General features: G+C 40.7%; 1 protein-coding gene across 1 annotated transcript in view; it reads right to left on the minus strand.

Moving 5' to 3' along the window:
- LOC105385572 (irregular chiasm C-roughest protein) overlaps positions 1-18,015 on the minus strand; it is a 285,368-nt gene that overhangs the window by 63,948 nt on the left and 203,405 nt on the right. The window contains exons 8-10 of the mRNA XM_048632241.1: positions 6,280-6,364; positions 4,857-4,945; positions 838-940 (exon numbers count right to left, since the gene is read on the minus strand). Of these exons, the coding sequence (XP_048488198.1) occupies positions 838-940; positions 4,857-4,945; positions 6,280-6,364 (277 nt within the window). The remainder of the gene's footprint in view (positions 1-837; positions 941-4,856; positions 4,946-6,279; positions 6,365-18,015) is intronic.

The following is an 18,015-nucleotide window of genomic DNA, read 5'->3' on the forward strand; positions in this document are numbered from 1 at the left end:
TATTACCGTTCGGATAAGGGACTCTTTCTGTATACTGTCTGTTCTGGTAAGTACATAGTATTTTAATTTCAGTTACTTTCAGTAATTAACATTTGGCACTGGCAACACTGAAGCGAAAGTTTTCGCACGCCACCGTGCCTGCACCGCCATTGAATGTAATATCTTGCTAACGAAACAACTTAATGGGCACTAGGCAAACATACTTAGTAGTACGATATACTTACTACTGTTACACTAAATTAGAACCGCTATAGTGCTGTCTATATAGCTGTCTATGTAGATTGTCTGGTGTGTTGTGCAGGGTTACTCAGGAGGTCTATTCTATTCTATTCTATTCTATTCTTAGTGGGGGTGTAAGAACCTGCACCTTGCTCTCTCGAATGAAACCTTTGTGCAAATTCGCAAGGTCAAAACTGCCTACCTAAACTTAGACCATTTCCCACCACGCTGGTCCACTGCTGGTTGGTGGATTCACATATATGTATATATGTACTATATCTGGATATGCAGGTTTCCTCACGATGCTTTCCTTTACCATAAGAGAGATGGTATACATTGTACTTAAACTCCAAAGAACTCATTGGTAAATGTCAGCGTCGGATTCGTACCCACATCTCTGGCGTGAGAAGCGGGCGCTTACCCACCTAAGCTACCATGGCTCCAATAAATATAGCTAATAGAATAGAATAGAATAGATATTCTTTAGTTGTACACAAAAACATGGACAAAAATTACAGAAAAACTTAATCTAACACATATGTACAAATGGCGGCCTTATCGCTTGAAGCGATTTCTTCCAGGCAACCTTTAATATCATTATTATAATTGAGTACTTACATGTAACTTCCAATGTTTCCGTCTCCTCGCTTTTGCCTACAGCGTTGTAGACCACGCACTTCAGTATCACCTCGTTGTAGTCCCGAGTGATGTTGCGAATCACCTGCCGAAACGGAAACAGAGTTTAATGTAGGGAAACAATACGTCTCTGCCCTTAGATTAACAATATACTAACGATATTATTTATTTTATTATTATTTAATTTTCTTTCTGTTTGTATTTGTTGTGTGTGTGCAGCTGTGCAGTGAACTGAATAAACGTTTTCTTTCTTCTTTCTTTCCTTAAGATGTAGTGTCAGTGCAAAAGAAACGTTTCGACAAACCACTGGGCTCTTATTTTGAATTAGAAGATTTGTGACTTTATTCATTGGTTCAATGGTAGTCATGAAGTAGAACATAAAACGTTTGACAGTTAACAAAATGCGTTCAGCAGGGCGATCACGAAAAACAGAGCTAACGTATAGAATCGAATGCGAGTGCGACAACTGTCAATTCTATAGGTAAAAAGTGTTCGAAAGTGCTGTCAAGTTGACAATACTCGGATTCGATTCTATATTTTTGTGATCGCCCTGCAGTTTTTAGCATTGTTGTTGTATGCGATACACCATCATGTTCCAATATTGTTAACTAGCTGTTCCTTCGAGCTTCGCTTTGCCTTAAAAAAAACCCGTGGGAATTCCATAGGGAGGTATAGACCATACTCGTATGTATACCAAATTTCATTTAAATCCGTTCAGTAGTTTGGCGTGAAAGAGTAACAGACAGACAGACAGACACAGTTACTTTCGCATTTATAATATTAGTTAGGATCTAAGGTCTTCGGAATCTAACAGACATTCACGTATTAATTCACAAAACACAGAAAGAGAATTAAGTAATATTGAAATTGTAGAACTTCAAACACACACTATATTACTTACCTACCTTTAACTAGACCGCGCAGATTGACTACAAAGTAACCTAAAACGGCGTTTCGTCCATAAAATTAATTTAATTATTCCAAAGTTGCAATATTAAAGGTGTCTCGTTTGAATAAAATTTAATAATGGATTTAGTGTAAGCGCCCGTTTAGATTTATATTGTAAAATAATGTCAGTTAGTTTGTAGGTATTTAATACTAATTCATTGTAATTCGTGGGCGGAAATTTCGTTATTACAGAGTAAGAACTAAGGCAGAAAACACGTAAATAAGTAAATAAATATGTGGGGACATCTCACACACGGCCATCCGACCCCAAACTAGGCACAACATGTGTTATGGGTGTCGGACAGCTGATATATCTACACAACTACATATACATACTAAATATAAATATCAACACCCAAGACCCGAGTACAAATTTAATATCTGTCGAACCCGGGACTTTCGGCATAGCAGTCAGGGTCACTAACCACTACACCATTCAGCAGTCAGGCTGATTGTACTCAAAATAAAAGCTAGTTTTCAGTTGAAATCCAGAATCAATAACGTATTCCAATCTTAAAATAACCGATTCGACCTGTCATTTCAGCACCGTTCCGCCAATCAGAGAGCTTAAAAGATACTCTTTAACGTGCTCAAAATATTCCGGGGCTATTTTAAAACAAATTACTGAATATGAGAGCCATCGAAACATTATATTATATTAAAATTATATTAAACATTTATTTCCAGATATATCATCCATAGTAAATTAGTAAAACATGTCAAAAAAATTGTTAGTCAAAATATAAAAATCATAAGTAGGTACATGCAAAAATTAAATTAAATCAGAAATAATAAATAAATATACTTCAATGTCATTTTAAATGTGAAATAAATTGGATTAAATAATATAAAATAATAAATTGAATAAATTAATTGAATTAACAAATAAATAGTTAAGTACATTCATTTCTTATTTCGGTCAAGGTGTACACCTACGCAATGCCTCACAATTGGACTATCCATCCTATCCGCCAACACACTGAGGATAGCATTCGAGCTGCTCCGCGTACGTGATAGTAAGGAGGCTGCTCGCTTACGCATGACGGCAAAGAAGTCATCCACTCTGGCTTCAGCGAACATACCTGATGCGGAGCAGAATCTCGGCAGCCCCAACACGATCCTCAGTGCGTTATTGTACTGGACGCGCAGCGCGCTGTAGGCCCGGCGCGTGTAGTTGACCCACAGGCTGCACGTGTAGAAGGACTGACAGTACGCTCGGAACAAGGTCAGCTTGACTTGTCGAGTACAGCGTGCAAACCGGCGAGCCAGCATGTTGCACCTGACCGCCAGCGCCGCATTATCCTAACTAATATTATAAATGCGAAAGTAACTGTGTCTGTCTGTCTGTCTGTCTGTTACTCTTTCACGCCAAAACTACTGAACGGATTTGAATGAAATTTGGTATACATACGGTCTAGACCCTGGGAAAGAACATAGGCTACTTTTTATCCCGGAATTCCCACAGGAAAACTTTTTAAGGCGAAGCGAAGCTCGCGGGAACAGCTAGTAGTTAATAATTGGATCGGATGTGAAGTTGTTCTCGTTATATACAGGGTGTTGCGAAAGTATAGTAAGCCGAAAGGGGAGGACAGGAGGTCATTGTATACTAATTCTGTACTTTTGAAAATTCGTCAAAAAAACTTTTTTCCCTATAGAAAAAGTCACGTGACCCACAAAGTTTCTAGAGAGAAACGTTGTTCCGAATTGTGGATAGACAAGACTTGGTGTATCTTTAATAAATAGACAGATTGAGTAACCTCTCACCCTTTTGGACCAAATGTCGACCCCAATAAATATGACCCCATTTTTTTTTAACATTTAAGGTAATTTAGAATTTGTTATTTATTTATATTTTTAGTTTGTTGTGTGTTAAATCTAATGCATTAGGTGTAAAGCTTGCCCTTTCCGTTTAGGTTTAATATGGTGTTATACCTACTCACTAGAACTTTTTTGTATGAATAAGTAAATAATAAGTGAGTACAAATGTGCTGCGAAAAGTGGGTGGCTCGGTTGTGAGCCACCTCTGACTACACCTTCGGGGATTACATTCGTGAGTGCATATGTATGTAAGTAAATAATATTTATAGGTTCTTTCACTGGTAACATTTGTGCCTTATTAACATCAAATTTCATTTAACAGTTTTGTGTTTTCGGTTTAGTAATTAACATCATAAAGCTGTAAACTTTAAATGAACAAAATGGCGACCGTGCCGCGCATTTCGGGGAATAGTTTGGGGGAAATGAATTTATGTAGAAATTTGATTTGATTTGTTTAGAAAAAACATCATCACCAATTTCAACATGACCCAGATTTCGGAAATACTGAATGTAGCTATCATGTTTATTTTTGACATAACAACTTTGAATTATTGGAATTTTCCAGTGAAAAGGTGAGTGCCATTCCATCATAGATGTTATGTTATGAAGCTAATTAATTATATGCTGCGGAACTGTGGAAAACTCGCAACGATATGTAGTTATGCGAGAAAGATGCACTAATAATAATATAATATGTGGGGACATTTCACACACGACCATCCGACCCCAAGCTAGCCACCACCTGTAATATGGGTACCTGATTGGACATTTTTATTTTTTTAGCTTTCAGATTTTACCTACACATATATACACATTAGATATACACAATTATTATACACATATTAATACCTAAGACCAGTGTTCAAATATGCGTCTTTAAGCAAATATCTGCCCCGGGCGGGAATCGAACCCGGGACTTTCGACATAGCCGTCAGGGTCACTTACCACTACAATGGTTATGGAGGTGTTGCAAAAAGTTTATACTAAGCCGAAACATTATAATTAATTTATGGGCTTAGATATAACATGCTGCACACGTAGGTTTCGGCTTAGTATACTTACCCTTTTTGCAACACCCTGTAGAGAGCTGATTTTTTTTAACGAATTTCTAAAGGTCGTAGTACAAAAGTTGTTTAGTATAATGAGTTGTGTCACTATGATTTGGGTGTGCACTTTAACTTGGGACACCCTGTATAATAGCACTTTTTGCAACACCCTGTATAATAGCAACTCACCAGTTGCGTGGTGTTGTTGCCGACGACCTGCTGCTCGTCCAGGAACCAGCGGTACGTCAGGTTGGAGGGGTTCGCGTCCGCTACGCACGCTGCAACGTCAAAAACGGTTCATCAGTCATCCTTGCCATTACACAATAGAAAAAAAATTGGGGCGAACAAAAGGAGAGGCAGTTTAGCTTCGTGTACAAACGTACCTTTAAAATAACCTAGCCGACATTAAATACCCCCGACATTCAACAGTAGAAGTCGCATAACTTTTGAACTGCTCATCCGATTTTGACAAAATATAGCTAAGAACACTCGTTTTGGAGCTACGCTACAACAGAAACAGATACACACACAGATACGTTAAGCTTATATAGCACTCCTTCAATATTGTAATATTACACGGCTAAGTGCCTATTTACCTACTCATAATTAAACGAAAAATATGAAATTTTCGCCGAAGAATTTCATTTTTGCTTCCGTGGCGCCTTCAGACAACGTTTTATACTTGCTCTCGATACTGGAACGAAAATACTTGTATTTCGCATCATACTATGTCCAAGAAAAAAAAGACCATAAAGGATTTTTTTTTAATTCGTGACAGTAATTAAGCTTATATCAAGTTACACAACACAGACATAATTTATGTAGATTGGCTTTTTTCAAGGAATTTCCACTGTTTTTTTACAGAAACAAGCAAGCAGACATTGCAAGTAATTATATCTTTATGTGTTTGAGAAAACACACTCTAAATACATTAATGTGTTATGTACCTATTACTATAAAGTTTCATCTCAACCATTTCAGTATTTTTTTCAAGAAAAATATATAAATTTTAGAAGTGGCTTAAGTCAAAGGAGTTGATAATTTTTAGTAATTAGACGTCTGCCAGTAGAAGACCCACTATGACTTGGGCAAGTAAACTTCCACGCGCGAACGCCCCTCGCCGCAGCTTGTGCGAATGGCTTCGCAAACTTGCCTCTATTTGTCACAAAGACATCTACGGGCGAGCGAACTTGTACAAGTTGGGGAAATACTTTACTATTTTTGCTGAAACTTCGCCGCGAAAGGATGCGGATAAGAAAATGCTAAAGTTTGTCAGCTTGTAAACGTGGGACGCCATTTATTTTTGGCCGTAGATTGCGCTGGCGGGCTTTATTATATTAGTACTTTGACGTTTTAATAATAAAAAAATAAATAAAAAATAGCGGTCCATCTTTCGGCATAGTACGCAACAAACGCATCCCATTCAGTATTCTTTGTATAGAAATTCACACAAGTGCGTCCACTTCATCGGCATTGCCGACGCCGTTTCTCGATACGTTCCGTTACGTACCTACGATACCAATAGGTTAGGTAGATAGGTAGTAGATTAGGTAGGATAGGTGGACGCTTATTTTAAAAGAGAATTCAGAAAAACTACGAAATAAGTACTTACAAATAGTGACATCGGAGCCTTCCGGGATTTTTCCCTTAGAATTTTTCTTGTTGATCACCAACTTGACTTTTGGTGCGTATTTGACCTGCGGACAATAAATAGTATTTGATAATTAAATGCAGTCAATATAATAAATAATTTTGAAACATTTATTAGACTGCCTTCCCAGTATGCAAACTGTTTCTGTCGACTGAGTTGATAAAAATGTAAGTTCCTACATATGTTCTTCAATAACACGTACTATAAGATTTAATATAGGTACTTATATACCTTTGTATTATAATACATAAACGATTTTCTATCTTCACAGACAGAAAAAATAACAATCATAACATACGACCATTACCTATCTAATATTCTATGCAATGGGCGTTTAGATATAGAAAATAACGTAGGTATATTGCATCCTTTATATTCGGCAAAATCCTTTTATCTTCAAATTGGTATTCTATTTAATAATAACCTTGAACGTAACCGAAGTTGCAGGTTATCCCTTAATCAGGCTATGGAAATGTACCCACCTTGTTTTTAACTTTAGTTGAAATAAAAAAATCAAATAGTCAGCCCAGCTACCATTACCACCACCGATACATTCGCAAAGAGAGCGGTGGTAGCTCAGTCGGGTAAGCGCCCGCTTCTCACGCCAGAGATGCGGGTTCGATCCCGGCGCTGACATGTACCAATGAGTTCTTTTAACTTAAGTACAATGTATACCATCGCTCTTACGGTGAAGGAAAACATCGTGAGGAAACCTGCATATCTAGATCTAGCACATCTAGATATGTGAACCCACCAACCCGCAGTGGACCAGCGTGGTGTGGAAATGGTCCAGCTTAGGAAGGCAGTTTAGACCTTGGGGATATGCACAAAGGTTCCATTCGAGAGAGCCAGGTGCAGGTACTTACACCCCCACAGAGAATAGAATAGATACATTCGCAATTGCATAAGCTGCGTAGCACGCCTGTCGAACATCTGTCAAAGCTATACAAGTAACGTCGGATTTGAGAAGCAAGCGACGCTGCCACTGCTACGATTTGTAAAAATTGGTAATGTTCGGTGGCGGTAAATCCATATAAAATACAATATTTATTTTATTTTATTTTATTTTAAAGCATCATAAAACAGGTCAGACACAATACATTTCTAAGTAAATATGTTATTTAACAAACAATCTAGTGACTAACCCTTAAGGATATGATGACAGCATGCTATACGTTATTTATATTAAAGTCTAAGTCCTAGCTAATATGTTTTTTCTAAATACCTATATATTTATTGGAAGGAGATTTAAAGCTATCTTATAAATATTAATATATATTATAAACAGTCTATACTTTAAGTTGTAAAGAAAACAATTATAAATAAATACGTTACTTACTTATCTTTTAAATTTAATGTAAATAGTTGTTTTTTAAAGGTGTGGAGGTTTGCAAATATATCTAGTGGCCCATGATTTATTTTCTCATTATATAGACGACACATATTAAGGAAAGGTTCATGAAATGCCCTCTGGGTTCGACAAACCGGTAATTCGAAGGTTTTGAGTTTTTTTACTTGTCTGCGTTGTGTACTGCGAGGAATACTGATTTTTATTTGTTCTAAAAGAGTCGTGTTTATTTGTCCATGTAATATCTTATGTAGAGTAAATAGGCAAGTTGAGATTCGGCGATATTCGAGGGAGGTTTGTGGGGTTAATATCCCACACTGTAGTAGATGTTGTAGATGTTATAAGGGTTGTTCTCAGTAGAAAGATGAATCACTGGACTATAACTTTATTTATATGTTCACACGGTAAAGGTTACGTGGCAACTGGCGCTCCGTAATAATGACGTATATAATTTGCTTACTTCTACTCAATAATGTTATTGCTAATGTTAATGTAATTATGATCTTATTACTATGTATATAAGTAATACCTACTGCTAAAATGAACGTATTTCTGAATGAGAGCTTCTGGCCAATTCATCTGGTGTACCGTAAATATATTGAGAGTAACCGTAACAAACATAATCAATAATGGATATACAATCTAAAATTACTATTGTTACTTTCAATTGTAAGAATGTGAAACGATCAGTACATCATATTCGTGACCTCTGCCAGTACGCGGATGTAGTGCTGCTGCAGGAGACGTGGCTGCTGCAGCACGACCTCGGCTTCACGGAGCAGATCGACAGCCAGTTCAGCTCCTTCTCGAAGACTTCGGTGGACACCGCGGCGGGGATCCTGCGCGGGCGGCCCTACGGCGGCCTCTCCATACTGTGGCGTAAGTCGAAGTGTCCGAATGTGCGTGTTGTGAAGTGTGCGAGTGACCGATTGGCGGCCATTCAAATTGAGTTTAATGGTAGTCAATACCTAGTGATAAATGTGTATATGCCATGTGATAAAGAGGAGAATCTCATAGAGTTTACGGACACTTTGGCCAGTATGAGTGCGATTGTGGAGGAGTGCGACGTCGAGTCTGTCTACATGCTAGGCGATTACAACGCACACCCGGGAACTCGTTTTGGAGAGGAGCTTCTGGCATTCTGTGGCGAGCAATTATGGAATTGTTCAGACATAGAGATCTTAGGAGTAGACTCGGGTACGTTCACTTTCGTGAGCGAGGCGAACGGCTCCCGGCGCTGGCTGGACCACTGCGTGACGACGTGCGCGGCGCGCGCCTCCGTGCGTGGCGTGCGCGTGGCGCTTGATGTGCTCGCCTCCGACCACTTCCCGCTGGTCGTCGACTGCAGCGTCGCTACCAACTGCGCTAGACACTGCGGTGGCACCGCGCCAGATGTCGGTATGAGTGGGGTGAAGTGGGGAAGTCGTGATCTAGACCAAATTAATGTATATGGTCAATATTGTTCTGAACATTTGCGAAATCTAATGAAATCTAGTCTGTGTGTAAATGATAGTAATATTTTGAACTCTAAGAAGGACAACTGTGATATTTTTGACTGTGTAAATAATTTTTATGATAATTTTATAAGTATTTTACAGACTGCATCAATTTTATCATCTAAACCTAAGGCTGGTGCAGGCAAACGTAAACGTCAGGTGACTGGCTGGAACTACCACGTCAAAACCCATCATGAGCAGGCAAGGCTGCACTTCATGATATGGCTTCAACATGGCAAACCTAGTACAGGTAGGATATACCAAGATATGCACGACAGTCGAAAAGTATTTAAAAGTAAATTAAGATGGTGCCAACACAATGAGGAACTAATTAAAATGAATATATTGGCTACACATAACCAAAATAAGAATTTTAGTAAATTTTGGAAAAACACAAAATCCATGACTTTTAAACCGGGCTTACCTGTCACTGTGCAAAATTTAAAAAATGAAAAAGACATTGCGAATATGTTTGCCGGACACTTTAGAGCTGAGCCTCTGCCTGTGGTGGGTATGGGAGACGTTGAGGCTGCTGACGCACCCCGGCCACCCCCCGCGCCCCCCGCCGCTGCCCCGCAGTGCACAGCGGCCCTGCGGGTCACGCCGGCGGACGTAGCGAGGATCGTGCGGGGGATGACCAGGGGCAAGTCCCCTGGACATGACTCACTCAGCGTCGAACATATACACTACGGCAGTGATCAGGTTTTTAGTGTCTTAGCAAAATTATTTAACATATGTCTAGAGCTAAATTATTTGCCTCCAGCCATGATGAAGACTGTGGTGGTTCCAGTGGTTAAGAACAAAACTGGCGATCTTTCTAGCGCCGCGAATTATAGACCTATTTCCCTAGGTACTATAGCTGGTAAGGTACTTGAGCGGCTTCTTCAGCCTGAATTGATGAAAAATGTCAAAATTAGTGACGCGCAGTTTGGTTTTCGTCCCGGCCTCTCAACAGACTCAGCAATACTATCTCTTAAACATGCAATTAACTATTATAAAGGCAGAGAAACATCCGTGTATGCATGTTTTTTGGACCTAAGTCGTGCCTTCGACTTAGTCAACTACAACATAATGTGGTCAAAAATGCTGAACTCAGTACCACCCAGCTTGGTGGGTCTGTTGAGATACTGGTACGAGAATCAAACCAACACGGTTAGATGGGGCGACGCACATTCTAGTGAATATAGACTAGAGTGTGGCGTTCGTCAGGGAGGGCTGACCTCTCCGGACCTCTTCAACAATTATGTGAACGACCTGATCGAGGAGCTGAGGAGCACCGGCATCGGATGCCACGTAGGTAACGTGTGTTTTAACAACCTGAGTTATGCAGATGACATGGTGCTGCTCAGTCCCTCGATTGGCGGATTACGAAAGCTGTTGTACATCTGTGAGAACTTTGCACATAGGAACGGCATGATGTACAATGTAAAGAAATGCGAAATGATGGTGTTCCGGTTTAGGGGAGGTCCGGAGAGGGTACCCCCGGTTTATATGTACGGCTCAGCAATTCGGGTTGTCAAGCAGTTCAAGTACCTGGGGCACATCCTAACGGAGAGTCTCAGTGACGACGCGGACATGGAACGCGAGCGGCGCGCCCTGGCAGTTCGGTGCAACATGCTCGCGCGTAGGTTTAGTAAGTGCTCTAGGGATGTCAAGATTGTGCTCTTCAAGGCGTATTGTCAAAGTTTTTATACATGCCAACTGTGGACTAACTACACAAGAAGAGCATATAGCATCCTTAGAGTGCAGTATAACGATGCGTTGCGAATCCTGTTGAGGCTGCCGCGGTACTGCAGTGCGAAGGCCATGTTCGCCGACGCCAGGGTGCCCGACTTCTTCGCCGTGATGCGGCAGCGCGCCGCGGGGTGCTGGGACAGAGTGCGCAGCTCCAGTAACGAGCTCATTGCTGCTATAAACCAGGATATCTATGGAAATAGGTTTATGATACATTGGTCGTGCCTGCACCAGTCTGCCAATAAGAAGTAGAATAATGATATTTTTTACAATGTGTTTGACTATGTGCCCCTTTACAGCATTTTAATATTTTAATATTTTAGCAATATTTTAGCATTTTATTATTATATATAATTGTGTATTTTAACTATTCTATATTTGTAATTACTTTGACTTTATATGGGTTGTAATATTGCCTGAAATAAATGATTATTATTATTATAAGAATAATAAATGTACGATAGGTATCTACTCGTACATGCTGCGAAGGGCCACAAAATTTAAACAATCAAGTAAATAATGTAAGAAGCGATTGACATAAGAAAATATAAGCACTTAAGATATTATATGTTAAAATTAATATTAGGTATTGAATATGTTTGTTTCTGACGCGTAGTTCCCGAAGAGAAGGTAGTCATCTCGATGTCGGTGTTGGTGGTGGGCGGGCGCGCGGGTCGCGGCGCCACCGCCCGTCGCCGCCGTCTGTGCGCGAGCGCGCACGCTCCCGCCGCCGCCAGCGCCGCTGCCCCCGCCAGGGCTAAGTACGACACTGCGTACTGATGGATGTCATGTGTTGATATCTCTCCAATAGTCTCACTGCTCTCTTTTAGCTTTTCAATCTGATTCTTGATTTTGATAAGGTCATTTATATTTGATTTCTGCTCGATTTTTAGGGGTGAGTGCTTCGGGTCTTGTTTTATGGTTATATTATTGATATCTCCCTCGATAGTTGGTACATCTATGTTTGGGTTTATATTGATTCGACCTTGATAAAACATCTTTGTATAAAATGTTGCTTGACCGTGTTTTATGACGCATCCTTGATCGGCCTTTATAATGCCTGCCGAGTGCGTTGACCGTGAAATCATATGGTCTTGACAAATTACTCTGAGTAAGCATTCTGTGCAGCAAAAGTAGAGCCATGTGTTATCTCTGTGCAACCCGATCCATTTGTTAGTGCACGCTTCCTCGGTGTATGAGCAGCTCGTCGTCGATACATTAGTGACGAGGCTTATCTCGCACGGGGCATCGTTGTTTCTCATGTTTAGTGTTGGTTTGTTTAAATTGCAAATTAAGCTGAGTGGGTCCATTTTGATACACATAGATAAATCCGTGTCTGATAGTACCATGTAGATTTCTTTCCTCATGTTTATTGCGATGTAATCGATCTCTGATTGTACTGTAAACGTTTTGTTATTATGAATGAGCGGTATTGGTATCGGTTTATATATGTTGAATTGGTTATCACTGGTTAAGGGTAAACTCAGCTCAATTATGAAGTAGTTCTCCTCTATACTCCATCGTACCTTCAGTAGCTTGTATATGTTTACAAGTTGCTCTTGAATATCGTTAACTGGCAATGATAAATGTTTGGGAATCCTTGTAGAGATGGTATTCAGTTGCTGAAGTAGTTGTTCTTGTGGTATCAGTCTCGCGTCGATTCGCCCGTGATGAATATTTGTAGCTGTTTCTAGGAGCATTTGCTGAATATTTTTAATTTTTGTTATGATGATATTCGCTGACAAGGCTACTATATTGAAATAGCTCATGTTTTCTTCCTGGTTTATTCTGTTTTGTAATTCATCTATGTAATGATTTGTTATGTTTAGGTGTTCTTGTATCAGTTGAAATTGCTTATTCATGGTTTCTTCATTACGTTGTAAGATATTGTTGTGAGCTTCTATGATTGATGTTTGGTTTTGGATTAATTTAAGTAAATGATGCTCGTTGTTCTGTAATATTTCGATGTCCTGTTTGTACTGGACTGCGAATCTCTGGTCGAGGACACCGAACAGGGTGTTAGCCACGTACCCCACTCCGTCAATCAGACCCCTGGGCACTCTTCTCGGCGCCATTGAATGTTGTGAATGCAGCACATAGTTATTCCGCTCTATCTCCTCGATTTCTTGTTTCAGTTCCGTGGTTATAGCATCACATATTTTGTTGTAGGCGAATTCTTGGCATCTGTTATCGACGTGATCGACGAGCAATTTTATGTTTGTGACGCCTAGCCAGTATGACGTCATGTTGTAGTATGTAATAATTTTCCACGTGTCTTGTATACTTTGTAGTTGCCCGAGGTTGTCAAAGTATATTGGTTTGTTGTCTTTGAATTGAGACACGCTGATGAAGTCGTTGGCCTGAGTGGCTGGTTGAAATAGTGTCAGCAAGGTGATGAGGACACACAGTAGGCTGGAGATTTTCTTTTGTGGTTTTTGTTGCCTACTAGTTTCTGTTTCTTCATTTACTTTTTCTTCTTGTTGTGTTTTTGGGAGAAACACTAACTTATTTATAGGTCTTTGTATTAGTCGATTCCCCTTTGTTCTCAGTGTAACCACTCTAACTAGGTGGTCCCTTCCTGGATGCACTTCCTCTACTCTCCCTAGAGCCCATCTTGTTGGTGGTTGTAAGTCGTCCTTGATTAGGACAACATCTCCAACGGATATGTTTTCTGTTTTTCTATGCCATTTACTTCTCTGTTGTAATTCTTGTAGATAGTCAAGTGACCATTTCTTCCAAAACTGTTGGTGCATTTGTTGCAGTAATTTCCATCTGTTGCGTAGGCTTATTTGTTCATCTTGCATATTTTCCTCTGGTAGTGAAACTATGGGTCTTCCGATTAAGAAATGACCAGGTGTTAGACACTCAATGTTCTCAATATCTTCAGTGAGCGGACAGAGGGGGCGTGAGTTCAGGCACGCTTCAATCTGAGTGAGTAAGGTCAGGAACTCTTCATATGTTAATTTTTGCTCCCCGAGGACTCGCTTTAGGTGGTATTTCATCATCCGGACTGCAGACTCCCAGATTCCACCCGCATTTGGCCAACTGGGCGCGTTAAAATGCCATTGTATTCCCATTTGGGTGTAATGTTCTTGGCATGTGTCATTGTACATTGTTCCGGTTTGTTTTAATTCTTTCCGTAGAATTCTGTCACTTCCGAGGAAGTTACTTCCACAATCACTGTATAAATGGCCGACGTTGCCTCTTCTATTAATTAGGCGTCTCAAGGCCAGCAGGAAGGTGGGGGTCGACAGGTCCGATGCTAATTCTAGGTGGACAGCTTTGGTGGCCATACACACGAATATAACAATATAGCCCTTGCTGGTCTTCACTCCCCTTCCCTTGTTTACTTTCACATCAACGTGGCCGGTATAGTCTACCCCCGTATGATAGAAGGGTGGCGATGGAGTTGTTCTTGCGCGGGGTAAATCTCCCATCAACTGTTCCTGTGTTCGATTTTTGTATCTGATACACTTGACACATTTTTGCAGGTTCTGTTTGACTTTGTTAACTCCGCCAATGATCCAGTATTTTTGGCGAAGTGTTGTTAAGGTGAGTCTCGCCCCTCCGTGTAATGTTGTTATATGAGCCTCGTCAATTAAGAGGCTTGTTAATCGGCTTGTTGGGGGTATAATTGCAGGATGTTTTGCCTCTTCCGACAGGTATGAGTTGTTTAATCTCCCTCCAACCCGTAGAATTTGATCTTTGTCGAGGTATGGATTCATTTTTAATAGAGCACTTTTTTGACTCACCCTATTTTTGTTCTTTAAGTCATTTATTTCTTGACTATAATGTTCGTGTTGAGTTTGTTTAAGTATCGTCGCGCGCGCAGCTCTTATCTGTTCTAGCGTCAGCGGTTTGCTGCGCGGTTGCTGTCCTCGGGCGATTGTTATGAAACGCAATACCTGCGCTAGTGTTCTCACCGCCTTTGTGAGTGTTCCGCTATCGTTTAATAGCTTTGTTATTATATTTATGTCTTGTTTTTGAACTGCGACGATGTTCACTCTCGCTTCTATGTTTGTTTTGTATGTTTCGGGCTGTTTATTAGGGGTTGTTTCGGTGTTAAATATGCACTGGGGCCCCTTCCACCATAATGTGAATCCTTTTAATTGACTCGGAAGCAGCCCACGACTCGCGCAATCGGCCGGGTTGTACTCGGACTTGATATGTTTCCATTTTTCTGCTGACACGACGGTTAGGATTTGTTGAACTCTGTTTGATACGTAGCTATTCCAGCGATGTACGTCACCGTTGAGCCATCCAAGTACAACCATTGAATCCGTCCAGGCTGTTACTTTGACTTGTTGTTTCAGGGACTGTTCAATTTTGTTTATCAGTTTAGCCAATAGATGAGCACTGCATAACTCTAATCTAGGCAATGTTTGTGGTTTTTTGCATGGAGTGACCTTTGTTTTGGCGGCCACTATGTTAAGTTGCGGCTCTCCTGGCTTATCGCGTGTCACGCTGTAGACCACGCAGGCGTAGGCCTTCTCTGATGAGTCGCAGAATGCGAACAGTTCCATCTCCGAGTTTTCGGTGTATCCCAGCCATCTCTTTATCGCAAATTGATGCATGTTTGCTAGTTCTGTTCTTAGAGTAGACCATTCTCTTTGCGTTTCGTCGGGTAGTTCACTGTCCCATCCCAGTTGGAGCTTCCAGAGTTTTTGAAATAGTATTTTGGATTTAATCGTTATAGGCGACAGCCAGCCTAATGGGTCGTACAAGGTCGATATCTCGCTGAGAACTTGTCGTTTTGTTGTTGTTTTTGTTGGTTTATTTGTAATTGTTGGTGAGAAAATAAATTCATCACTGTTCGGGTCCCATCCAAGGCCCAATGTTTTTGATGTTTGTGCCTCCGTAAAGTTGAAGTTTCGAGGGTTTCTCTGGCTGTCAGGAAGGTCATTTACGAGGCTGGGCTCATTGCTAGCCCATTTTCTAAGGTTGAATCCTCCTCGTTCTAGTAGTTGTATGAGTTCGTTTCTCGTCTGGCGAGCTTCTGAAACGGAATGCTCTCCAAATATTGCGTCATCCATAAAGAAATTGTTCAGAAGTACAGGTTTTGCCTTTGGGAAGTCATCTCCGTCGTCTTCCGCCAGCTGTTTCAGGGTTCTAAGTGCTAAATATGGGGCTGCTCTTGTTCCATAGGCAACACTGGTAAGTTGGAACTCCTGGAGTGGTTCGTTGGGGGAGTCTCTCCATACGATCTTCTGTAATGGTTGGTCTTCTGGATGCATGGCTATGAATCTATACATCTTCTCTATGTCGGCTGTGAAGACAAAACGGTACTGTCTCCATTGCAATAAGATGGTCTGCATGTCTGCTTGTAGATTAGGCCCCCCTTCCATTAGATCGTTGAGACTCTGCTTAGAGCTGGTTTTGGCTGAACCATTAAAAACTACCCTCAGCTTGGTTGTTACGGCATTCTCTCGTGTTACTCCATGATGGGGCATGAAGTATTCTAAATTGTTTCTGTTAGATGGTATCATGTGACCCATGGCCTGGTATTCTTTCATGAACTCCTTGTATTGTTGTGAAAAATTGGCGTTTAACCGCAGTCTACGTTCAAGCTGTTTAAACTGGGCTACCGCCTGAGGCTTTGATGTTCCAATGTTCTCCTCATATCCAGCTTTCATGGGCAGCCGTACTTGGTATCGGCCGTCTGTTAGCCTTGTCGTTGTTTTGTTATAGAAAGTTTCGCAGGAATTTTCTGTTTCTTGTTGTGAGTCATCGTGAATCTCTTCCTGCTCCCAAAATTTAGCCAACTCCTCGATATTGGTGATTGTTACATGGCATTGATAGGATTTATGTTGCCCACAGATGATCCACCCAAGATGTGTCTGTTGGGCAATTATGTTGGACTTGTTTGTTTTCAGCAGACCTTCCATTACAATTTCAGAGTAAATATCTGCTCCCAACAGCATATCAATGTTGTCAGATATGTTGAATTTGGGGTCCGCCAGCTGAATGTGTTCTAAATGTTTGAATATTTGTCGGTCAATTGTTTTGTTTGGTAGCTTTTTCGTTAGCGTATTCATTATTAAGGCTTCTGTTTTAAATGTATATTCGCTGTTGATTGCCTTGCAGGATAAGTTGACCATACCCTTGCTTTTGTTTGATGTTGAGGCTCCGATGCCCGATATGACAGCCTCCAACTTCTCTCTCTTAAGCTGAAGTCGCTGGGCGGCATCCTCTGTTATTAGGGAGATTTGGGAGCCTTGGTCAATTAGAGCTCGCAGTGTATAGTAAGAACCAGTGGATGATTTAACTTCGATTCTGGCTGTTGCTAACAAAACTTCATTTTGTTCATCATTCCACAGATGTGTACTAACGCGTTGACCTCGACTCGACACCGCATTCCTGCTATCCATTGCTTCGTGTAAAAGGGTGTTATGTGGCCTGTTGCACTGCTTGCATTTTTGCTTTGATGTGCACTCTTTTCCATGGTGACTGAATAAACAGTTGTTACAAATACCTAATTGCACAACTGTTCGGCGGCGTTCGTTTGGTGTCATATTCAAGAATTCTGAGCAATTGTACAGTCCGTGTTGTTTGTTGCACCGCGGGCAAGTTATCGCAGCCACAGCGTAATGGAATGCTCTTTGACCGCTTCCGTAGCTTGAATGTTGAGTGTTAGAGTTATTTTTGTTATCAGTGGAATATTTTCTAATTGAAGGAGGAGATTTATTATGCTTCTGTTGATAGTTTCGGCCTTGTTTTACGCTCGATTCCATTGCTGCAAATTTATTTTCCAGATATCCCAAAAACTCGCTTAATTTAGGTATTTCTCGGGGGTTGTTTAGGGACTCGATAAAATCTTGAGCTGTTTCACAGTCGAGTTTCTGCAGTAGTATATGTACTAGAAGAGGATCCCAGCTTGAGGTCTCAATGTTCAAATTTGTTATTGCATTCAGGTTTTCGAGAGTTGTATCATGCATTCGTTTTATTTGAAATGACGATGCTTGTTGGATGGAAGGTTGATTGAGCAGCTCATTAGCATGGTAGGAGAATAGCATCCTGTTGTTATCATATCGCTGCTGCAGGATACTCCAGCAGGTCTCATAGTTACTCGCACTGATTGGTAGATGCTGCACTAGTCGCTCTGCTTCACCTCTTAACTTG

This window comes from Plutella xylostella, chromosome 31, assembly GCF_932276165.1.
Source record: "Plutella xylostella chromosome 31, ilPluXylo3.1, whole genome shotgun sequence".
Taxonomy (NCBI): Eukaryota; Metazoa; Arthropoda; class Insecta; order Lepidoptera; family Plutellidae; genus Plutella; species Plutella xylostella.